At 39.8% G+C, this 26,165-nt stretch overlaps 1 protein-coding gene across 1 annotated transcript in view; it reads right to left on the reverse strand.

The window, feature by feature from the left end:
- OBSCN (obscurin, cytoskeletal calmodulin and titin-interacting RhoGEF) overlaps positions 1–26,165 on the reverse strand; it is a 224,764-nt gene that overhangs the window by 176,560 nt on the left and 22,039 nt on the right. The window contains exons 10-11 of the mRNA XM_064279626.1: positions 19,127–19,402; positions 6,561–6,836 (exon numbers count right to left, since the gene is read on the reverse strand). Of these exons, the coding sequence (XP_064135696.1) occupies positions 6,561–6,836; positions 19,127–19,402 (552 nt within the window). The remainder of the gene's footprint in view (positions 1–6,560; positions 6,837–19,126; positions 19,403–26,165) is intronic.

Genomic DNA, 26,165 nt, shown 5'->3' on the forward strand with positions numbered 1-26,165 from the left:
CTAAGACAGACTAGGAAGAAGGACCCGGCAGTCTACTTCTGAAAAGTATTAGCCAGTGAAAACCTTATGAAGAGCAGCAGAACATTGTCTGATATACTGCTAGAAGATGAGCCTCCCAGGTTGGAAGGCACTCAAAATATGACTAGAGAAGAGCTGCCTCCTCAAAGTAGAGTCGACCTTAATGACGTGGATGGAGCAAAGCTTTCGGGACCTTCATTTGCTGCTATGACACGACTCAAAATGAGAAGAAACAGCTGCAAACATCCATTAAGAATTGGAACCTGGAATGTACGAAGTATGAATCTAGGAAAATTGGAAATCATCAAAAATGAAATGGGACGCATAAACATCGATATCCTACGCATTAGTGAGCTGAAATGGACTGGTGTTGGCCATTTTGAATCAGACAATCATATAGTCTACTATGCTGGGAATGATAACTCGAGAGGAATGGTGTTGCATTCATCGTCAAAAAGAATGTTTCAAGATCTATCCTGAAGTACAACGCTGTCAGTGATAGGATAATATCCATACGGCTACAAGGAAGACCAGTTAATACAACTATTATTCAAATTTATGCACCAACCACTAGGACCAAAGATGAAGAAATAGAAGATTTTTATCCGCTGCTGCAGTCTGAAATTGATCAAACATGCAATCCAGATGCAGTGATAATTACTGGCGATTGGAATGCCAAAGTTGGAAACAAAGAAGAAGGATCGGTAGTTGGAAAATATGGCCTTGGTGACAGAAACAATGCCGAAGATCTAATGATAGAATTTTGCAAGACCAACGACTTCTTCATTGCAAATACCTTCTTTCACCAACATAAAGGTGACTATACACATGGACCTCAGCAGATGGAACACACAAAAATCAAATTGACTACATCTGTGGAAAGAGATGATGGAAAAGCTCAATATCATCAGTCAGAACAAGGCCAGGGGCCAACTGTGGAACAAACCATGAATTGCTCATGTGCAAGTTCAAGCTGAAACTGAAGCAAATCAGAGCAAGTCCACGAGAGCCAAAATATGACCTTGAGTATATCCCACCTGAATTTAGAGACCATCTCAAGAATAGATTTGACCCACTGAATACTAGTGACTGAAGACCAGACGAGTTATGGAATGACATCAAGGACATCATCCATGAAGAAAGCAAGAGGTCACTGAAAAGACAGGAAAGAAAGAAAAGACCAAGATGGATGTCAGAGGAGACTCTGAAACTTGCTCTTGAGGGTCGAGCAGCTAAAGCAAAAGGAAGAATTGATGAAGTAAAAGGATTGAAGAGAAGATTTCAAAGGGCAGCTCCAGAAAACAAAGTAAAGTATTATAATGACATGTGCAAAGAGCTGGAGATGGAAAACCAAAAGGGAAGAACACGCCTGGCATTTCTCAAGCTGAAAGAACTGAAGAAAAAATTCAAGCCTTGCAATAGTGAAAGATTCCATGGGAAAAATATTAAATGACGCAGGAAGCATCAAAAGAAGATGGAAGGAATACACAGAGTCATTACACCAAAAAGAATTAGTCGATGTTCAACCATCTCAAGAGGTGGCATATGATCAGGAACCGATGGTACTGAAGGAAGAAGTCCAAGCTGCTCTGAAGGCATTGGCGAAAAACTAGGCTCCAGGAATTGATGGAATATCAATTGAGATGTTTCAACATACAGATGCAGCGCTGAAGGTGCTCACTTGTCTATGCCAAGAAATATGGAAGACAGCTTCCTGGCCAACTGCCTGGAAGAGATCCATATTTATGCCTATTCCCAAGAAAGGTGATCCACCCAAATGTGGAAATTATAGAACAATAACATTAATATCACACGCAAGCAAAATTTTGCTGAAGATCATTCAAAACCGGCTGCAGCAGTATATGGACAGGGAACTGTCAGAAATTCAGGCCAGTTTCAGAAGAGGGTGTGGAACCAGGGATATCATTGCTGATGTCAGATGGATCCTGGCTGAAAGCAGAGAATACCAGAAAGATGTTTACCTGTGTTTTATTGACTATGCAAAGGCATTTGACTGTGTGGATCATAACAAACTATGGATAACACTGCGAAAAATGGGAATTCCAGAACACACTTAATTGTGCTCATGAGGAACCTGTACATAGATCAAGAGGCGGTTGTTCGGACAGAACAAGGGGATACTGATTGGTTTAAAGTCAGGAAAGGTGTGGGTCAGGGTTGTATTTTTTCACCATACCTATTTAATCTGTATGCTGAACAGATATTACCAGAAGCTGGACTATATGAAGAAGAACAGGGCATCAGGATTGGAGGAAGACTCATTAACAACCTGCATTATGCAGATGACACAACCTTGCTTGATGAAACTGAAGAGGACTTGAAGCACTTACTAATGAAGATCAAAGACCACAGCCTTCAGTATGGGTTACACCTCAACATAAAGAAAACAAAAATCTTCAGAACTGGACCAATGAATGATATCATGATAAACGGAGAAAAGATTGAAGTTGTCAAGGATTTCATTTTACTTGGATCCACAATCAACAGCCATGGAAGCAGCAGTCAAGAAATCAAAAGACACATTGCTTTGGGCCAATGTGCTGCAAAGGACCTCTTCAAAGTGTTGAAGAGCAAAGATGTCACCCTGAAGACTAAGGTGCGCCTGACCCAAGCCATGGTATTTTCAATCACATCATATGCATGTGAAAGCTGGATAATGAATAAGGAAGGCCGAAGAAGAGTTGATGCCTTTGAATTGTGGTGTTGGCGAAGAATATTGAATATACCATGGACTGCCAGAAGAACGAATGAATCTGTCTTAGAAGAAGTACAACCAGAATGCTCCTTAGAAGCAAGGGTGGTGAGACTGCGTCTTACATACTTTGGACATGTTGTCAGGAGGGATGAGTCCCTGGAGAAGGACATCATGCTTGGCAGAGTACAGGGTCAGCAGAAAAGAGGAAGACCCTCAACGAGGTGGATTGACACAGTGGCTGCAACAATGAGCTCAAGCATAACAACAATTGTGAGGATGGCACAGGACCGGGCACCTAACAACAACAACAACAGTATATAAATAATGACGTGTGTTTGTATATTCATTTTGTAGGTGGCAATTATTCTCGATTCTCCTACTACTGCTAATAATTTATCTTTTGGGTATTTTGTGTTTATAATCATATCATCAGTGAGTGACACTTTCATTGTTTCTAACTTGTATACCTTTTATTTCATTTATCTCTTTACTATGCTGTACAATCGTGGATAGAAGTGGTGACAGTGGGCATCCTTGTACTGTTCCAATTTTAAAGGGAAAGTGTTCAAGGTTCTACTTTAAGTACAAAGTTTCCTACATTTTCTGTAGTTTTTGTTGTTGTTAGTTGCCATTGAGTTGGTTCCGACTCACGGCGACCTTATGTATAATATAAAAAAATAATATACCTGATATATATTGCCTGATACTAAGCCATTTTCATAAGCTTTTATATGTTTGAGTCCATTTGATATGGCTACTGTTCAATCTATCTCATTGAAGGTTTCCCTTGTTTTCATGGACACTTTGTTTTACCAAATATGATGTCTTTTTCTAGAAATTGGCCTTTCCTGATAACGCACCGTAAGTAAGCAAAACGAACTTTAGCCCTCCTTGCTTCTAAGGAGTATTCTGGTTGTATTTCTTCGAAGACTGATTTGTTCGTTCTTCTGGCTGTTCACCAACACTGCAATTCAAATGTGTTAATTCTTCTTCTTTATCAAATTAAAGAAGTTCCCTTTTATTTCTAGTTTGTTAGGGATTTTTTTACCATAAATTGATGCTAAATTTTATCAAATACTCTAGATTAAGGATATGAAGTTTTATCAAGCACTTATTCTGCATTTATTGAAATAATCAAATAGTTTTTCTCTATCGATCTGCTAATTTTATAGTTTATATTGATTTTTGTTTTTTGTATTAGTTTCCCATTTATTTTTTTGCTTATCTCATAGTTTTGTTTTGTTTTTTTAATGTGCTTTAGGTGAAAGTTTACAGAGCAAATTAGCTTCCTGTTCGATAGTTGTACGCTGAGTGTTCCACGACAATGGCTGCATTCCCCACAATGTGTCAGCACTCTCCCCATTTCTGCCCTGGCTTCCCCGCTTCCTCTTGTCTAGTTTTTGTTTATACTGATTTTCTAATATTGCTAACGCTAAACCAAACTTGCATTCCTAGACTATGACCCTGGTCATAGCATATTATCCTCTACATATATTGCTAAATTCTCTGTGCCAAAATTTTCTTTAGGATATTGGCCTTGATATCCATAAGAGACAGACCCATAATTTTAACTCTTGATTCTCTTTTTGTCAGATTTTAGTATGCTAGCTGCATAAAACGAGTTGGAAAATTTATTATTTTTTGTGTTCTCCGTAAGATTCTCGATAAACTTGGAATAATTTCTTTCCAGAATAGTACACACATGCTTATATTTTGCTCTGTGAGAAGATTTTTAACTACCGGGTCTACCGTTTTACTGTTATAAGGCTGTTTGAGTTGCCTGTTTCTTCTCAAGTCAAAAGTTTTCTAGGAAATCGTCAATTTAGCAAAACTTTTCAAAATTATTTGCATAAAATAATTGTTAATATTCCATTATAATAAAGCTCAAGAGATATATATCAAGGTGTTTGGTATCTATGGAGCCCTGGTGGCACAATGGTTAAGAGCTCAGCTGCTAATGAAAAGGTCAGCAGTTCGAATCCACCAGCTGCTATTTGGAAACCCTATGAGGCAGTTCTACTCTGTCCAGTAGGGTCACTGTGACTTAGAATCAACCCAACGGCAACAGGTATACCAATAAAGTTTTACATTGTTGGTGTTGTTAGGTGCCGTGGAGTCAATTCTGACTCAGAGCAACCCTACAGAGGACAGAGTAGAACTTTCCCATAGGGTTTCCAAGAAGCAGATGGTGGATTTAAACTGACAACCTTTGGTTAGCAGCTGTCCTCCTGCCCACTATGCCACCAGGGCTCCAAAATATTATATACTGATGAATGTATTATGTTGTGACCCCTAGTGGTCAAATGTGGGAATGTAGCCCTAATTTGAGGTTAAAAGACTTTAAACAAAAGGAAAATAAAGTTCATTCTCATACTTTTCTACGAACCAGCCAGGAGGGTACAGACACGCAGTGATCATTAGGGGAATTCTGTGAAATAAATACTGCTTTACCAATCTGTGGTTGCTACTACAGTAACTCATCATTAACAAGGTCTGCTGATGTGGCCAAAACCAAGCCAAACCCACTGCCGTCAAGTCAATTCTGATTCACAGTGACCCTACAGCAGAGGCTACTTATTACTTCCTATTCCTAAATTTATATGTCAAACTCCAAGGGAAATTTCATACAAAATATTCTAACTGAAGACAAAGAGAAAATGCTATTTGCTTTAAAAAGAGAATCTCAAATCTCATTTGCTTTCAACAGACCTTACAACAGTACACGGATCTAGATTTTATACAGACAAGTGCACAGAGGGCTTCCACATTCAGGTCAAAGGAAAGCAACAGTGGCTCAGAGCACCCAACTGTGATAACTCAAAATTCAGCCTTGATACCACTACTGAACATTTTGATCAAAGATTCTATAGAAGAATCCTGATCAAAAGGGAGAAAATGCGGGACAGAATTTCAAATGCTCATGAAATCCAGTCTTTCTGGAGCCATAGAGGCTGGATGAACCCCAGAAACCACTGCCCTGAGATAATCTTTAAACTTTAAACCAAAGATATCCACTGACATCTTAAAAACAAATAGTTCAGCTTAACTAGTAAAGAATATCTGCCTTGAGCATTGTGCTGTTTTAAGATATATCTATATGGGACCAAACTGACAACAGAAAATTGAAAGGTTAGACAGGAAATTAAGGGGGCAATGAGTTTATGTTAATGGAGGAATAACAAATCAGAAACGGAGGGTAAAAACAGTTGCACAGCTCCAAGAATGTAATCAGTTTCACTGAATTATACATGCAGAAATTGTTGAACTGGTGTATGTTCTGCTGTGTATATTCTCAACGACAACAAAAATAAAATAAATTATTTTGAAAAAAGATTAGCTTTGAGATACCAGTATGAACGCATGGCTGAAGTATCTACTTCCATGCCAGAATGGAATTCACGTATCTCAAACTAGAGAAGCCCCATATGGTTGTGGGTAAGGAATGTGGGAATTCCCAGACCAGCCAACAGGAGGACATTCACATATTCCAGGTGAGAGACACCTGGTCTATCTCAGGCCCCAAGCACCAGACAGAGCCAGAGTCCTGGAAACCAAAGAAGAGAAGGAGGGTTCTGGGCAGGGGCTGGGAAAGAGTGACTAACCATTCCTGCCTGGAAATACCACCTGAGGGGAAGAACAGCCCCTCTCCCTTCAGTGCACACTCTCAGGACGGCCTCCTTTGCTCCCATCCACAGGCAGGAATGCAGGATGGTAAGAGGAATGGGAAATAAGAAGACATGAAGTCCAAGGATAGAGGACCCCAGGGTCCATTGGGGCGATAAGTCAGTCCCATCATCTTCCTCAAACAAGGCGAACAGTCACTCACCTGTGACATCCAGGCGGAAGGAGACCTTCTGGCCGCCGGCCTCACAGCTGTACTCCCCGGCGTCCGCCTTGCCCGCGTGCTGCACCACCAGCCGCCGCCTGCGGCCCGTGGCCTCCACACGCACCCTTGAGCTCGAACTCAGCTTCTTTCCATTCTTGTACCACGCCACCTCCGTCTGGGCCTGTGCCACCTCACAGCTCAATGTGGCGCTGGCCCCCACGTCCACCTGCACCTCACTCCGTGCTGGCTGCTCCTTGGCAAACACCACTGCGGGCTCTGGGAACAAGGAGAGACACAGGTCGGGGCACGAATCTGGTGCCAACCCATTCCACAGACACCGAAGCACCAGAGTTCAGAAAATTTCACCTTGAGCACAGTGACGTCATGTGTCCCGTGGGCTGTCGGGCTTGAGTTCACAACACAAGGAGCCCTGTCACAGAGCTGCAAGTGCCCAAATTGGGAATGTTAGGCTGAAGGAAGGTGCCTGAGGCTGTCCTGGCTCCTCTAACTTCTAGCTTATTTTCTTTCTCACGTGACAGCACCTGGCAGGTGGGGCAGAGCTTTCTTGTTTACCACAGTGAAACCTGTGAGAACCGGAACTTAACAGGACCACCATGTTTTTCCGGGTGTCGCAACTTTTCTGCCTTTCACAGGGTGCAGTTTTACCACTTTTCTATCACTCATTTCAGTGGAAAATATTTGGGTTTTCCTTCTCTGGCAGGTTTCCACCTTACACAGTTTCTGGCTTTAGCAAGTTTTAGCATATTTTACTCTCAGGGTGTGGCAAATGTTATGTCCTCCATAAACTTTATTCTCCTTTTTTTATCCAGCTGTAACTTACATGTAGTATACTAATTGTGACTGTACAGTTCAATAACTTTATATAAACATACCCCCATGTAACAACCAAAAAACAAAAACCCATTTCATTGCCAACTTATAGCGACACTATAGGACACAGTACAACTGCCCCACAGAGTTTCCAAGGAGCGCCTGGTGGATTCGAACTGCCAACTTTTTAGTTAGCAGCCGTAGCACTTAATCACTACGCCACCAGGGCTTCAATGTAACAACCACTCATGTCAAATATAGACCATTTCTGGTCCCTCAGTCACCACTGATCTCTCAGAACGATAACCAGCAGGTTGACTACATCATTATAAACCACTTTTGCCTGTTCTTAATTTTACATAAATTGAATTATACGTTATGTACTCCCTATACAATTATACATTATATACTTTGAATATCTATATTTGTCTGCTTGTTTTCACTCAATATAATATCTGTAAGATTCATCCATGTTGTTGGATATAGCAGTGGTTTGCTTTCTGTTGCTATATAGATGTCATTACATGAACACATCATACTTATTTTTCCTTTTTCATTGAGGGTCATTTAGGTTGCCTCTGAAATAGGCACTCTGAGGCATTTAAGCAGAGAAGCTGGACTATATAAAGAAGAATGGGGTGTCAGGATTGGAGGAAGATTCATGAACAACCAGCATTATGCAGATGACACAACCTTGCTTACTGAAAGCAAAGGGAGGATTTGAAGCACTTACTGATGAAGATCAAAGACCACAGCCTTCAGTATGGATTATCCCTCAACATAAAGAAAACAAAAATCTTCACAACTGGACCAACAAAGCAACATCATGATAAAGGGAGAAAAGATTGAAGTCATCAAGGATTTCATTTTACTTGGATCTGCAATCAACCCCGATGGAAGCAGCAGTCAAAAAATCAAATGACATACTGCACTGGGTGAATCAGCTGCAAAAGACCTCTTTGAAGTGTTAAAAAGCAAAGATGTCACTTTAAGGACTAACGTGAACATGGCCCAAGCTACTGTATTTTCAATCGTCTCACATGCATGCGAAACCTGGACAATGAATAAGGAAGAGTGAAGAACTGATGCCTTTGAATTGTGGTGTTGGTGAAGAATATTGAATATACCATGCCAGAAGAACAAACAAATCCATCTAGGAAGATGTACAGCCAGAATGCTCCTTAGGATTGAGGATGGCAAGACTTTTCTCATGTACTTTGGACGTGCTATCATGAAGGACCAGTCCCTGGAGAAGGACATCACGTGTGGTAGAGGGTCAGAGAGAAAAAGGGAGACCCTCAATGAGATGGACTCACACAATGGCTGCAAAAATGGGCTCAAATATTGAAATGATTGCGAGGATGGCTCAGGACTAGGCAGTGTGTCGTTCCGATAGGTGTTGATAGCACCTAACAATAACAACATGAGCATTTTTGTACACGTCTTTGGTTGGCACGTGTAACTGTTCAGAAATAAGGTGGATATGTGTTTGGCAACTGTGGCTATTATCAAACAGTTTTGAAAAATGGTTGTACCAACTTAGAGTCCCACTAGCAAGGTGTGAGAGTTCCAGTAAGGATGTAGACATCCTTACCAACACCTGATATTATAAAATTGAATTCTTGACGGCCCAAGTCCCCACTGAGACTCAAGAGGAAAGAACTGGGAGGTGGGGCCGAGAAGGCAAAGTAGTCAGACACTTCCAGCGATCCCTCTTACAACAAAGACCGAAAAAAAACAAGTGAAACGATTATATTTATGACAAGCTAGGAGCCCTGAACATCAAAGGCAAAGTCAGAAAACTGAGTGGCTGGGGGAGGGAGAGACAGCTCAGCAGCGGCGAGGAGCTGTCAGACCTAAATCGCCAGGAACCCTCAGGCACCATTCCCTGGAAGGACTGCGGTGGGGCTCACAGCAGCATTCTGGACATGGTTTCTTCAGGGGGAAACAGCAAGCCACACAGCTCACTCACACCTCCGGAACCAGAGAAGAATGACACTCTCAGCAAAAGCAAAGTACTTGTGTTTATTTTAACATGCTCCCAGCCCCCAAGCCGGCTTCAGTGGCTATCGATTTCCCTGGGCCTGAGATAGGCTCTGCTGCATGCCCTGAGCCATTCTCTCACCTTGGAGAAGGAATAAATTAACAACTGGGGGAAAAGATAATCCGTCAGCTCCTCTAAGCTGAGGAGCTCAGGACAGAAGCAGCTCCTGTCCAGGCACAAACAGGACCCGTGTGGGCCCATAGCAGGAGAATAGGCCCTTGTTGGCAGACTACAACTGTTTCAGCTGTGTGGCAGAGAGGTGGGCGTTTGATGTTTGACACCACTTTGCCTATTAAACAGGGTCCTCACCTACCCACATCAGGGGCCTGAGGACTGGCGGCTCCACCCACGTCACCTAGCCAACTGTGACAGGGGTCCAAGGATAAGTGGTACCTCCCAGTAGTTACAAACAAAAGCAATGCATGTCCTCGATCCAGCTGCAGAATCCACCCACCTGTGCACTCTAGGGAACAGGGATGCACTTTCCTCACAGACACTCGGAGGACAGTTTTCAGCCCCATGCCTTGTTCAGAGCTTGACCCCCTACTACAACCAGATAAATGTGCCTAAACCAATCACCCCTGCCCCTCAAAGACTGGAGGACGGAGCCTGTATGGCACACTTGATGACCAACTACCTGGACACCTAACCTGAATCCATACAAGAAAAGTGAATGGACTCCTAGGCTCACATACCTGGTAACAGCTCTAGCCATCTGGTGACAGGACGTCAGAGCTTCAAAGGCAAAAACAATCAAGCTAGCTCACTCAAGCAGCCTATTTGGGCATATCAAAACAAAATAAAGCAAGAAGCTAGGATACAGTAGGCAAATGTAAACTAATAAATACCTTATAGATGGCTCAGGGACAACAGTCAATATCAAATCACATAAAGAAGCAGACCATGATCACTTCAACAAGCTCTCAAACCAAAGAATCAAGGAATCTTAAGGATGAAGGTATCTTCCTGGAATTACCAGATTCAGAATACAAAAAATTAATATACAGAACTCTTCAAGAGATCAGGAAGGGGATCAGGCAAAACACAGAACAAGCCAAGGAACATACAGATAAAGCAGTTGAAGAAATTAAAAAGGTTATTCAAGAAAATACTGAAAATTTTAATAAGCTGCAAGAATCCACAGAGAGACAGCAATCAGAAATTCAGAAGATTAACAATAAAATTACAGAATTCGACAACTCCACGGAAATTCAGAGGCGTAGAATTGAGGAAGCGAAAGGCAGAATTAGTGAGATTGAAGATAAAACACTTGGCACCGATATATTCAAAGAAAAATGAGATACAAGAATTAAAAAAAATGAAGAAACCCCAAGAATCACGTGGGACTCTATCAAGAGAAATAACCTATGAGTGACTGGACTACTAGAACAGGGAGGGATAACAGAAAATACAGAGAGAATTGTTGAAGATTTGTTGGCAGAAAATGTCCCTGATATCGTGAAACATGAGAAGATATCTATCCAAGATGCTCATCGAACTCCTATTACATAAGGTAGATCTCAAAAGAAACTCACAAAGACATATTATAATCAAACCTGCTGAAACCAAACATAAAGAGAGAATTTTAAGAGTGGCAAGGAATAAATGAAAAGTCACCTACAAAGCAGAGTCAATACAAATACGCTCGGACTACTTGGCAGAAACCATGCAAGCAAGAAGGCAACGGGATGCCTTATATAAAGCATTTAAGGAAAAAAATTGCCTACCAAGAATCACATAGCCAGTAAAACTCTCTCTCAAATATGAAGGCAAAATTAGGACATTTCCAGATAAAAAGAAGTCTAGGGAATTCATTAAAACCAAACCAAAACTACAAGAAATATTAAAGGGAGTTCTATGGTTAGGAAATCAATAATATCAGATATCAACCCAAGACTAGAACACAGGACAGAGCAACCAGATGTCAACCCACAAAGAGAAATCACAAAAACAAACCAAGATAAAAAAAAAAAAACACCTAAAATAGGGAAACAGTGATGTCATTATGTAAAAGAAGACAACACTGAAACAATAAAGAGGGGCTAAATTTTTTTTTTAAGAAACATAGTCATAGATCTTTCATATGCAGAGGAAGTCAAGGTGACATAAAGAAATAAAAGTGAGTTTAAACTTAGAAAAATAGGAGTAAATATTAAGGTACCCACAAAGGAGACTAACAACCCTACTCATCAAAATGAAATACAAGAAAAAAATAGACTCAGCAAAAACAAACTCAACAACGAATAAGAGGAAAAGACAATATATAAAATAAACTACTCAGCACAAAAAATTAAGTGGGAAAAAGAAACTGTTAACAGAGCACAAAAAAAAGGCATCAAAATGGCAGCACTAAACTCCTATCTATCCATAATTAAGCTGAATGTAAATGGACTAAATACACCAATAAAGAGACAGAGAGTGGTAGAATGGATTTAAAAAACACAATCTGTCTATATGCTGCCTACAAGAGACACACCTTAGACATAGAGACACAAACAAACTAAATCTCAAAGGATGGAAACATAAATACATCAAGCAAACAACAATCAAAAAAGAGCAGGAGTGGCAATATTAATTTCTGACAAAAGAGACTTTAAAGTTAAATCCAGCACAAAGGTAAGGAAGTACACGACATAATGATTAAAGGGACAATATATAAGGTTTTTTATACCAGGGGGACATAAACATATTAAATATTTATGCACCCAATGACAGAGCTTCAAGATACATAAAACAAACTCTAACAGCACTGAAAAGTGAGATGGACAGCTCCACAATAACAGTAGGACACTTCAACACACCACTTTCGGTGAAGGACAGAACATCCAGAAAGAAGCTCAATAAAGACATAGAAGATCTAAATGCCACAATCAACCACCTTGACCTCATATACAGAACACTCCACCCAACAGCAGCCAGGTATACTTTCTTTTCTAGAGCACATGGAACATTCTCTAGAACAGACCACATATTAGGCCATAAAGCAAAGCTTAATAGAATCCAAAACATTGAAATATTACAAAGCATCTTCTCTGACCATAAGGCCATAACAGCAGAACAAAAGAAAAAGTAGGGAAAAGAAATCAAACACTTGGAAACTGAACAATACCCTGCTCAAAAACGACTGGGTTATAAAAAAATAAAAAAAAAAAAAAGGGGTTATAGAAGACATTAAAGATGGAATAAAGAAATTCACAGAATCCCATAAGAATGAACACACTTCCTATCAGAACCTTTGGGGCACAGTGAAAGCAGCGCTCACAGGCCAATTTATATCAATTAATGCACACTTACAAAAAGAAGACAGGGCAAAAATCAAAGAATTATCCCTACAATTTGAACAAATAGATAGGAAGCAACAAATAAAACCCTCAGGCACCAGAAGAAAGCAAATAATAAAAATTGGAGCAGAATTAAATGAAATAGAGAACAGAAAAAAAAATTTAAAGAGTTATGAAGACCAAAAGCTGGTTCTTTGAAAAAAATCAACAAAATTCATAAATCATTGGCCAAACTGACAAAAGAAAAACAGGAGAGGAAGCAAATGACCTGAATAAGAAATGAGATGGGATATATCACAACAGACCCAACGGAAATTAAAAGGATCATATCATATTACTATGAAAAATTGTACTCTAACAAATTTGAAAACCTAGAAGATATGAGCAAATTCCTAGAAACACACTACCTACCTAAACTAACACAAACAGAGGTAGAACAACTAAATGAGCCCATAACAAAAGAAGAGATTAAAAGGGAAATTAAAAAATTCCCAACAAAAAAAAGCACTGGCCTGACAGCTTCACTGCAGAGTTCTACCAATCTTTCAGAGAACAGTTAACACCACTACTACTAAAGGTATTTCAGAGCACAGAAAAGCATGGGATACTCCCAAACTCATTCTATGAAACCAGCATATCTCTGATACCAAACGAGGAAAGACACAACAAAAAAAGAAAATTACAGACCTATACCTCTCATGAATTTAGATGCAAAAATCCTCAACAATGTTCTAGCCAATAGAATTCAACAACATATCAAAATAAATCACCATGACCAAGTGGGATTCATACCAGGTACACAAGGATGGTTCAACATTGGAAAAACAATGAATGTAATCCATCATATAAATAAAACAAAAGAGGAGAACCACATGATCTTATCAATTGATGAAGAAAAGGCATTTGACAAAGTTCAACACTCGTTCATGATAAAAACTCTCAGCAAAACAGGAATAGAAGGAAAATTCCTCAACATAATAAAGGGCATTTATACAATGCCAGGAAACCCTGGTGGCATAGTGGTTAAGTGCTACAGCTGCTATCCAAAGGGTCGGAAGTTCGAATCCTCCAGGCGCTCCTTGGAAACTCTGTGGGGCAGTTCTACCCTGTCCTATAGGGTCATTATGAGTTGGAATCGACTCAACGGCACTGGGTTTTGGGATACAATGCCAGTAGCCAACATTATCCTAATTGGAGAGAGCCTGAAAGCATTCCCCTTGAGAACGGGAACCAGACAAGGATGCCCTTTATCATCACTCTTATTCAACATTGTGTTGGAGGTCCTAGCCAAAGCAATTACGCTAGATAAAGAAATAAAAGGCATCCAGATTGGCAAGGAAGAAGTAAAAGTATCTCTATTTGCAGATGACATGATCTTATACACAGAAAACCCTAAAGAATCCTCAAGGAAGCTACTGAAACTAATAGAAGAGTTCAGCAGAGTATCGGGATACATGATAAACATACAAAAATCAGTTGGATTCCTCTACACCAACAAAAAGAACATTGAAGAGGAAATCACCAAATCAATATCATTTACAGTAGCCCCAAGAAGATAAAATACTTAGGACTAAGTCTTCCCAGAGATGTAAAAGACCTATACAAAGAAAACTACAATACACTACTGCAAGAAACCAAAAGAGACCTACATAAGCGGAAAAACATACCTTGCTCATGGATAGGAAGACTTAACATTGTAAAAATGTCTCTTCTACCAAAAGTGACCTATAGATACAATGTAATTGCGATCCAAATACCAACAACATTTTTTAATGACATGGAGAAACAAATCACCAACTTCATATGGAAGGGAAAGAGGCCCCAGATAAGTACAGCGTTACTGAAAAAGAAGAACAAAGTAGGAAGGCTCACTCTGCCTGATTTTAGAACCTATTATACCACCACAGTAGTCAAAACAGCCTGGTACTGTTACAAGAACAGATACATTGACCAATGGAACAGAATTGAGAATCCAGATATAAACACATATGAGCAGCTTATATTTGACAAAGGCCCAAAGTCAGTTAAATGGGGGAAAAAACAGTCTCTTTAACAAATGGTGCTGGTATAACTGGATATCCATCTGCAAAAAAATGAAACAAGACCCATACCTCACACCATGCACAAAAACTAACTCAAAATGACCCGAAGACCTAAATATAAAATCTAAAACAAAAAAGATCATGGAAGAAAAATAGGGACAACGCTAGGGGCCCCAATACATGGCATAAACAGTATATGAAACATTACTAACAATGCACAAACACCAGAACAGAAGCTAGATAACTGGGAGCTCCTAAAAATCAAACACCTATGCCCATCCAAAGACTTCACCAAAAGAGTAAAAACATTACCTACAGACTGGGAAAAAATTTTTAGCTATGACATTCCTGATCAGCACCTGATCTTTAAAATTTACATGATACTGTGAAAACTCAACTACAAAAAGACAAATAACCCAAATAAAAAATGGGAAAAGGATATGAACAGGAACTTCACTAAAGATGACACTCAGGTAAATAACAGATACCTGAGAAAATGATCACGATCATTAGCCATCAGAGAAATGCAAATAAAAACTACATTGAGATTCCATCTCACTCCAACAAGGTTGGCATTAATCCAAAAAACACAAAATAATAAATGTTAGAGAGACTGGAGAGACTGGAACACTTATACACTGCTGGTGGGAATGTATAATGGTACAGCCACTTTGGAAATCGATTTGGTGCTTCCTTAAAAAGCTAGAAATAGAACTGCCATACGATCCAGCAATCCCAATCTGTGGAACATATCCTAGAGAAATAAGAGCCTTTACATGAACAGATACATGCATACCCGTGTTCACTGCAGCACTGTTCACAATAGCAAAAAGATGGAAGCAACCAAGGTGCCCATCAACGGATGAATGGATAAATTATGGTATATTCACACAATGGAATACTACACATTGATACGGAACAATGATGAATCCGTAAAACATTTCATAACATAGAGGAATCTGGAAGGCATTACGCTGAGTGAAATTAGTCAGTTGCAAAAGAACAAATATTGTATGAGACCGCTATTATAAGAACTCAAGAAATAGTTTAAACAGAGAAGAAAATATACTTCGATGGTTACAAGTCTACTAATTAGATAGTAAACAAGAACTATTTTAGGTGAAGGGAAAGACAACACACAACACAGGAGAAGTCAGCATAACTGGACTGAACCAAAAGCAAAGACGTTTTCTGAATAAACCAAACTCTTCGAAAGCCAGTGTAGCAGTGGCGGGGGTTTGGGGACCATGGTTTCAGGGGACATCTAGGTCAATTGACATAATTAAATCTATTAAGAATACATTCTGCATCCCACTTCGGAGAGTGGGGTCTGGGGTCTTAAACGCTACCAAGCAGCCATCTAAGAGGTATCAATTGGTTTCAAGCCACCTGGAGCAAACAAGAATGAAGAACACCAAAGACGCAAGGTAATGATGAGGCCAAGAGACAGAAAAAAAAAAAAAACCACTGCCGTTGAGTCAATTCTGACTCACAGCGACCCTAAAGGACAGAGTAAAACTGCCCCATAGAGTTTCCAAGAAGTCCCTGGTGGATTTGAACTGCCAGCCTCTTGGTTAACAGTCGTAGCACTTAACTACTACACCACAAGGGTTTCCAAGAGACAGAAAGGGCCACATAAACCAGAGACTACATCAGCCTGAGACCAGAAGAACTAGATGGTGTCCAGCTATAACCGATGACTGCCCTGACAGGCAGCACAACAGAGAACCCCTGAGGCAGTAGGACAGCAGTGAGATGCAGATCTCAAGTACTTGTAAAAAGACCAGACTTAATGGTCTGACTGAGACTAGACGGACTCCGGAGGTCAAGATCCCCAGACATTCTGTTAGCCCAAGACTGGAACCATTCCCAAAGCCAACTCTTCAGATGGGGTTGGACTGGATGATAGGATAGAAAATGATACTGGTTAGGAGTGAGCTTCTTGGCTCAAGTAGACACATGAGACTACGTGGGCAGATCCTGTCTGGAGGGGAGATGAGAGGGTAGAGGGGGTCAGAAGCTGGCTGAATGGACACAGAAATACAGGGTGGAAAGAAGAAGGGTGCTGATTCATTACGGGAGAGCAGCTAGGAGTATATAGCAAAGCGTATATAAATTTTTGTATGAGAGACTGATTTGATTTGTAAACTTTCACATAAAGCACAATAAAAAAAAAAAAAGAGTGGAGAATTGAATCCCATGCTGTACTTCTTTCCCTCAAGATATTTGACAAATGCTAAAGCCACACTCAGCAGTGTTCTAAGAAGCCAGGTGGAAATTTTCTGAAAGCAGAGAGGACTTTTAGCAATTTGCAGTGCTAAACAGACAAATATTAGAGTTCAGGGTCAGCTGGGGAGAACCCTAATCCACATCCCAAGCTCTCAGCAGGAATCCTTGCAGAACTTTACCCAGGATCAGGGAAGAGTCAGAGACAGAGACGATCCTTATCAAAACCGCAATGCATACCGGAGTTAGCTCAGTCCCTGAATGGATTAACATTCTTAATCCTAGGTGCCTAGCCAAGGAAAGAGGGAATTCTTTCTCTGGAATAAGATCACATCATCCATATTTAACACTTTTTACATATGATGTCTGACACTCAATCGAACACTTTGTAGGCATGCCAAAGACAGGAGCAAATATTAGGGGAAAAAGAAGACCATGTCTGTTGACCCAGATAATAGAAATATCAGTCTACTGCAAAGCAACAAATAATATCTTAAATAGAGGAAAGGAAACAGATCAAGGATGAAGAATTTCACTACAGAAATAAATTATCTTAAAAACCAATAAATTGGAAATTATGGAGCTTGAAGATACAATAATCGAAATTAAATACACCACAGATAGGTTGGTGGCAGATTAGATGTAGCAAAATATAGGATTAGGATATTGAGAGACAGGTCAAAAAAATATCCAGACTAAAGAAAAAAGAAAGAATTAAGAGACAGACATTCCAGACATGTGAGAAACAGCAGTAAAGTCTAAGAGAGATCTAACGAGGGGTTGGAGTACCCAGAAAAAATAAGAGAGAATGAGGCAGAGGAGAATGGTCAAGAATTTTCTAGGACCGATGAGAGACATCAGCCCACAAAACCAAGATTCTCTGCAACCTCAAGTAGGATGAATACACCGAGGTTCATCACAGTTAAGCTGCTAAAAGCCAAAGAGAAAATAGTAATTTCAAAGAGAAAATATTTAAGGCACTTAGATAAAAAAAAAAAAAAAAAAAAGATATATGATCCTGAAAGGAATCACAATAAATCTGACAGCTGATGTTACAAAGAAATATAAAAGCCAGGAAACAAGGGAATGATGTCTTCGAAAGACTAAGAGAAAAACACTGCTAAACAAGGATTTGATACCCTCAGAAAATAAGGCCTCAGCACTGTAAGGCAAAACAAAGACTTTTTCCTATAAACCAAAAAATGAGAGGCTGCGTATCACAAGTACACCTGCTAAAACAAGTAGTTTTTTTGGACAGAGTTCTTTAAGCAGAAGGAAAATGACTCCAGAGTATTAGACCCAAGTCCTGGCTCTGCCATTTTCTGGCTATGTAACCTCTGGGAAGTTACAAAGCTTCCCTGTGCCTTACCTAAAATAGAAATAATCACGATGTCCTCAAAGAGTTGTAAAGTTTAAGCACGTAAAAAGACAAGAAGCCGTCTACCCTGAGACCAGAAGAACGAGCTGGTGCCTGGCTACTACCACCAAATGTTCTGGTCAGGGTCACAACAGATGGTCCTGGATACAATGGGAGAAGAATGTGGAGAGGAATTCAAATGCTTTAAAAAAAAGAAAAGGAAAAGCCAAACTGGAACAGTCGAGAACAGGGGAATCCCTGAGACTATCACCCTGGGATACTCTTTGAGCCAAGCCTATCCCCTGAGACCACCTTTTAGCAAAATAGCAGAGTGGCACACAAAATAAACAATATTACCCATAAGATTGCTGTCCTACTTAAAACCATCTATATGAGACCAAAAGGTCAACAATTACTCAAAAGCAAAATTGAGAAAATTGGGGGGGGGGGGGGCGCAGGGAAACTAGAGCACTGGAAATGGAACAAACAGAACACAATTAAGGAGAATGTTGACACATTGTCATAAATGTAACTAATGTCACTGAACAATTTGTGCAGAAACTGTAAAATCGGAACCTAACTCAAAAACTCAATAAAATATTATTTTAAAAAGAACGACAAGAAGCACTTCACAAACGGCTTGGCACTCAGCACACAGTTAACACCCGTAAACTACTGTTATATTGGGAGCTTGGTGAGAAAACAAGCCACGAGGCAGCATGTCCATCCCTCCACCCCAGTGCCTGATGATGTTCCAAAGCAACATGGCACCTCATGGAACCCACCTGTGACGTCCAGGCGGAAGGAGACCTTCTGGCCCCCGGCCTCACAGCTGTACTCCCCAGTGTCCGCCTTGCCCGCCTGCTGCACCACCAGCCGCCGCCCACGGCCCGTGGCCTCCACGCGCAGCCTTGAGCTCGAACTCAGCTTCTTTCCATTCTTGTACCACGCCACCTCCGTCTGGGCCTGGGCCACCTCGCAGCTCAGCGTGGCGCTGGCCCCCGCCTCAGCCCGCACCTCACTCCATGCTGGCTGCTCCTTGGCAAACACCACTGTAGGCTCTGGGGACAGGGAGGGGCATGTGGTCAGAGACACATACCTGGTACTAACCCATTTGACAGACACCAAAACCTCAGAGTTCAGAAAAGTTTTCCTTGAGCCCAGTGATGTCACATGTTCCGTCGGCTGTCAGACTTGGGTTCACAAACACAAGGAGCCCTGTCACGGAGCTGTAAGTGCACAGTTTGGGAATGTCCTGACTCAAGAGCCATTCCTAGGCTGGAGGAAGGTGTCTGAGGCTTTCCCAGTCCCTGTAACTGATAGTTTATTGTCTTTCCCGTGTGACAGTCAGCACTGGGTCGGTGAGGCAGGGCTCCCTTGTTTACTAATGTATCCTTACTGCGTGGTACATAGTACGTCCTCCCCAAACTTTATTCTTTCTTTTACAGAGGTGTAACATACATGTAGTAACATGCAGTGACTGTAATGGTACAGCTCAACGACGTTTATGCATACATACCCCCATGTAAGCACCACACATATCAAACAGACAATTTTCAGCTCCCCGGTCACCACTGACCCACTGGTAACTGCTATTCTTACCTCTGGAAACCCTGGCAGTGTAGTTGTTAAGACCTACGGTTGCTAACCAAAAGGTCAGCAGTGCAAATCCACCAGGTGCTCCTTGGACACCATATAGGGCAGTTCTACTCTGTCCTATAGGGTTGCTATAAGTCAGAATCAACTGGATGGCAATGGGTTTGGTTTTTTTGTTTTTGTTTTTTAATTCTTACCTCTATCTCCATAAGCTACATTTGTCTGTTCTTTAATTTCACATAAATGGAAGTACGTTATGAGTACATTAAGAACTCTTTGTGTTTGGTTTATTTACTCAACATAAGGTCATAAAATTTATCCATGTTGTTGGATTTAACAGCAGTTTTGTTTTTTCCGTGGCTATATAGGATGTCATTGTGTGAATACATTATAATTTATTATTTCTTTTCCTCTTGTCGGTGATTTGAATTTAAAGATACGAGTAAAGCTGCTACGAGAATTCTTGTATATATCATTGATAGGCATATGAAACTGTTGGAGCATTGTGTAGGCTTGTGTTTGGATTTAGCAGATATTGCCAAACAGTCTTCCAAGATGGCTGTACCACCATACATTTCCAGCAGCAGTGTATGAGCATTCCAGTTGCTCTACATCCAAACCAACATTTATAGTATCAATCTCAAATTGTTGTGTTCCATCTCCTGCCTGGAGGGGAGATGAAAGGGTGGAGGGGGTTAGAAGCTGGCGAAATGGACACGAAAAGACAGAGTGAAGGGAGAGAGCAGGCTGTGTCATTAGGGGGAGAGTAACTGGGAGTGTGTAGCAAGGTGTATATGGGTTTTTGTGTGAGAGACTGACTTGATTTGTAAACTTTCACTTAAAGCACAATAAAAATTATTTAAAAAAATTGTTGTGTTCCATCAAACTCAAGTAAATAAGTATATAATCTGAGGTTTCAAGCTGAATGCACACTCATTCATTTGTTCATTCATTCAATCATTCACTCAACTAATGTCAATGAAGGAAAGGCCTACTGTGTGCCAGGCACTGGGGTGACAGCTGGGGTGCTGCAATGAGCACTTACAGTCCCTGTTGTCATGGAGCTTACCTGCTAGTCAGGAAATACAAAAACACAAACAAATACAACCATAAAAATAATCACGCTGCGCTATGGCCAGTGCTAGATGAAATAAAACATGGAAATGAGCCACAGGGAAAGGAGTGAGAGGCGATTTAGATTTGGTGGCCAGGGCAGATATAAGAAGGTGATAATCAAGTGGAATTCTAAATAAGAGGGATCCATTCCTGAGAAAAGCTGAGGGAGAAATATTTGAACAGAGCTGACAGGTAGGGCAAGGCCCTTCTACAGGAATAGGCATGCCATAAGTGAGAAAGGTAAATCACGTGAGATATGGTGATGGTGGAGCCCTGGTGGCGCAGTGGTTAGGAGTTCAGTTGCTAACCAAAAGATCAGCAGTTTGAATCCACCAGCTGCTCCTTGGAAACCCTATGAGTCAGTTCTACTCTGTCCTATAGGGTCGCTATGAGTCAGAATTGACTTGACAGCAATGGGACAGTGAAGGAGGCCCTATAGTCCAGGCAAGGCAATTTTTACTTGAGGCGGCAAAATCCCTGAGAAGAATGGGCCTCTCAGAGATGTGAGCCCACTCTGGGCACCTGTTTTTCCCCTCAGGGCACTTGATGGGCTTGACACTGAAAATTTAGACAAAGGGTTATCACTAAGAAGACCACAGAGCTGCTGACATGTTATGGGGGGATAGAGAGATAGAGATTAGAGATCGAGGAGCCAAGTCCCAGTGAGAAGGGATGGAGGAGAACTGAGCCTTGCACTCTATAAATGTGCCCTCACACAGGTTGATGAGTTCTGAAGCTGCACGGAACAGGAGGTTAAGAAGCCAGGCAGAAAACCTCTGAAAACAAGATTTTTCAGCATCTTGCAGTTCTGAGGAAACCCTGGTGGCATAGTGGTTAAGAGCTACAGCTGCTAACCAAAAGGTCAGCAGTTCGAATCTACCAGGTGCTCCGTGGAAACTCTATGGGACAGTTCTACTTGTCCTATAGGGTTGCCATGAGTCAGAATCAACTCAACGACAACAGGGTTGCAGTTTTGAAAGACAAAGATTAGGATTCAGGGTCTTCTAGGCAAGGAGCTCTAATCTACACTCTAAGATCTCAGCAGGAATTCTTGGAGGACTTGGCCCAGGAGTAGGAAAGAACCAGAGATAAATAATCGTTACCAAAATTGCAATGCAGCCTGGAGTCAGTTCAGTTCCTGAAGGGATTAGTCCTCCTCTATCCGCCTAACAAAGGAAAGGGGGAATTTTCTGTACTTAATAAGGTCGCATCACCCATATTCAACAGTTTTTAACATGCAATGTCTGATGCTCAAATCTAATATGTGTGGGCATCTCAAAGACAGGAGCAAATATTAGAAAACCAAACCAAACAAACAAAAAGGACACTACTCAGTGATCCAGATAATAGAATTATCACACTAGGGCATGGTCAGGACTAATATTTTTAATAGATGAAAAGAAGGAGAAAACAGGTGAAAGATGAAGGATTTCACTAGAGAATTAGGGTCATTAAAATAACTAATCAAATGGAAAGTATAGAACTTGAACATACAATAACCTAAATTAAACACATTGTAGGTGGTTTTGACAGCAGATAAGATGCAGCAGAACAGTATCAGCGAGATGCAGCAGAACAGTATCAGCGACTGGAATATAGGTCGACAGAAAATATTCAGATGAATGCAGAGACAAAAAAAGGATTTAGAGGCACAGAGAGATGCATACAAAACATGTGAGAAACCATTTAGAAAGGTCTAGTATAGTGTAAGTGGATTCCTAGAAGAAGAAAGAGAGAATGGGGCAGAAGAAAAAATGGCCAAAACTTTTGCAGAACTAATTCAAGATGTTCTGTAACCCCAAGCAGGGTGAATACAAAGAAAACCATATCTGAGCACATCAGAGTAAAACTGCTGAAAACCAAAAACAAAGTCTTAAAATCAGCCAGAGCAAAAAAGATACATGAACCTCAGAAAGACAACACTGTATCTTACTGTTGGTATTTCAACAGAAAATAATGGAAGCCAGAAGGAAATTGAATGACATCTTTAAACTACTGAAAGTAACTGCTAAGCTGGGTTTGATACCCAGAAAAGATACTTCTGATTTCAGTTCCAACATGTAAAGAACTTGGAAGTCCATCACTCCCATCTTCACAATAACAAAAAAAAAAATGAATAACCTGAAAAACAATGACTTTTCTCAGCTATATCAGAGAAACAAGGTCACAGGGCACACTGCCACCCTGAAAACTGGAGAGGCAGGCATTAGAATCACAGGCCAGTAAATAATAGTGTATTAGAACTGTGAGAGCTGCAAGAACCAGATTTTATTTAAGGAGAATTTAGGGAAATTCAAGGCAACAGATGAGGGGAAAAAAAGAAAACTTAAGGCTCTGGCACTTACATCTATAACAAACATTAATCACAAATCAGCTCTTGGCCAGAGTAATGTAAAATCTTACACTAAAAGGTTGATTACTTCAATCTCTATTACAAGACATGTTAAAAGGCAAAAATCACAGTCTGAATAGACAAAACAGAATCAGAACCAGACTCAGATAAGACACAGGTTTTGTAATTATCAGATAGGGAAATTAAAATGACTATGAATATGTTTATTTTTTTAATTTTTTTATGATTAATATGTTACGGGCTCTAACGGAAAAAAGTGGACAACATGCAAGAACCGATGGGTAATGTAAGCAGAGAGATAGAAACTCTAAGAAAGAATCAAAAGAAAATGGTAAAAATAAAACACACTGTAAAAGAAATGAAGACTGCCTTTTATGAATTCATCAGTAGGCTGGGCACAGTGAGGAAAGAATCAGGGAACTTGATATATCAACAGAAACTTTCTAAACTGAAAAGTAAGGAGAAAAAGGAATTTAAAAAAAATGAATATTCAAGAACTGTGGGACAATTACAAAAGGTATAACATACGTGTAATTGGAATAGCAGAAGGAAAAGGAGCAGAAGAAGTATTTTGCCAGAAATTTTCCAAAATTAATGAAAGACACCAAACCACAAATCCAGGAAGCACAGAGAACACCAAGAAGAATAAATATCAAAAATATCTATATCTAAACAAACAAACAAACAAAAACCAAACCCAGTGCCATCGAGTTGATTCTGACTCATAGCAACCCTATACCTAGGCATACTACATTCGAACTTCAGTAAACCAAAGACAAAAAGAAAATCTTGATGGAAGACAGGGGAGAAAAACACCTTACCTATAAAGGAACAAGACTTCATTGGACTTCTCATCAGAAACCAAGAAAGCAAAAAAACAAAAAAAAAAAAAAAATTGAGTGAAAAATTTAAAGTGTTGAAAGAAAAAAACTACCAACCTAGAATTCTATTTCCAGTGAAATTATCCTTCAAAAGTGAAGAAAAGAATAAAGACTTTCTCAGACAAACAAAAACTGAGGAAATCTGTCACCAGTAGGCCTGCCTTATAAGAAATATTAAAAGAAGTCCTTCAGAGAAAAGGAAAATGATATAGGTTAGAAATTTAGCTATATAAAAAGAAAGAAAAAAGAGAAGGAACAAATGAAGGTAAGATAAAAACTGTGTATTTCTGTTATTAATTGATCTGACAACTGTTCAGAGTAATTATAGCAACACTGTGCATATGGATAAGTTAAATGAATGACAAAAATGGTACAAAGGATGGAAGGGAGGAACTGAGAATATTTTGTTATAAACTACCTGTACTACCACAAAATGATATAACCCAGTGCCGTCGATGCTTGAAAGCGGATTAGATTCCTTGTAAATGTATACAGCAAACTATGGGGCAACCACTAAAAAAATGTTTTAAAGACACATAATTGATATGCTATGAGAGGAGAGAAAATAGAATCATAAAAAATTCTCAATTAAAATCAGAGAGGAAAGATAAATGAAACAAAGAACAAGTGCAATAAAGAGATAACAGTTATAAACATGGTAGATGTTAATCCAACACTATCTATAATCACTTAAATGTGAATGGTCTAAATACAACGATTAAAAGATAAAACAAAACCCATTGCTGCCAAGTTGATTTGGACTCATAGTGACCCTATAGGACTGAGTAGAATTGCCCAAGGCAGTAATCTTTATGGAAGGTTAGCAGCTGAGCTCTTAGCCACTGAGCCACCAGGGCTCCATAGAACAGAATAAAAAGCCCAGAAATAAACTCAGGTAAATAAAGTCAACTGATCTTTGACAAAGAAGCAAAGGCAATTCAGTGGAGAAAGGATTGTCTTTTCAACAAATGACACCAGAACGATTGGACATCCATATGAAAAAAAAATTGAATCTAGCCACAGCCTTTACACCTTTCACAAAAGTTAACCTGAAATAAATCACAGACCTAAATCTAAAGCATAAAACCATAAAACTTCTAGATTACAACACAGGAGAAAATCTAGGAGACCTTGGTTTTGGCAATGACTTTTAGATATAACACCAAAGGCACAATCTATGAAAGAAAATATTGATATGTTGGACTTTATTAAAATTAGAAATGTCTGCTCTGTGAAAGAAACTATTAAGAGGATGAAAAGGCAAGCCACAGAATGAAAGAAAACATTTATAAAACACATATCAGATAATGGACTTGTATCCAAAATACAAAAATAACTTTTAAAACACAATAAAAAAAATTTTTAAGTGTGCCACAGATCTGAAGAGCTGCTTCACCAGAGAAGATACGCAGATGGAAAATAAGCATATGAAACAATGTTCAACATCATGTATCACTGTTGTTATTGTTGTTAAATGCAAATTAAAATGAGATACCTACACACCTATTAAAATGGCTAAAATACAAAACTGACAATATCCAATGCTGATAAGGATATGGAGCAACAGGAACTCTCATTTATTGCTGATGCAAATGCAAAATGGTACAGCTGAGTTGGAAGAAAGTTTGGCAGTTTCTTTAAAGCTAAACATAGTCTTACCACATGATCCAGCTACCGCACTCCTAGGTATTTACCCAGTTGAGTTGAAAACTATATCCACACGAAAATCTCTAAGTCTAAAACTGTTCTAAAATATACAACCTATGAACTTAAAAATAGAAGGTAAAATAAAGATGTTTTCACACAAACAAAAACTGAGAGAATTTGTCACCAGAAAACCTGCTAAAATAAATACCAAAAACAGTTCTTCAAGCAGGA

Source organism: Loxodonta africana, chromosome 2 (genome assembly GCF_030014295.1).
Source record: "Loxodonta africana isolate mLoxAfr1 chromosome 2, mLoxAfr1.hap2, whole genome shotgun sequence".
NCBI classification, from domain to species: domain Eukaryota; kingdom Metazoa; phylum Chordata; class Mammalia; order Proboscidea; family Elephantidae; genus Loxodonta; species Loxodonta africana.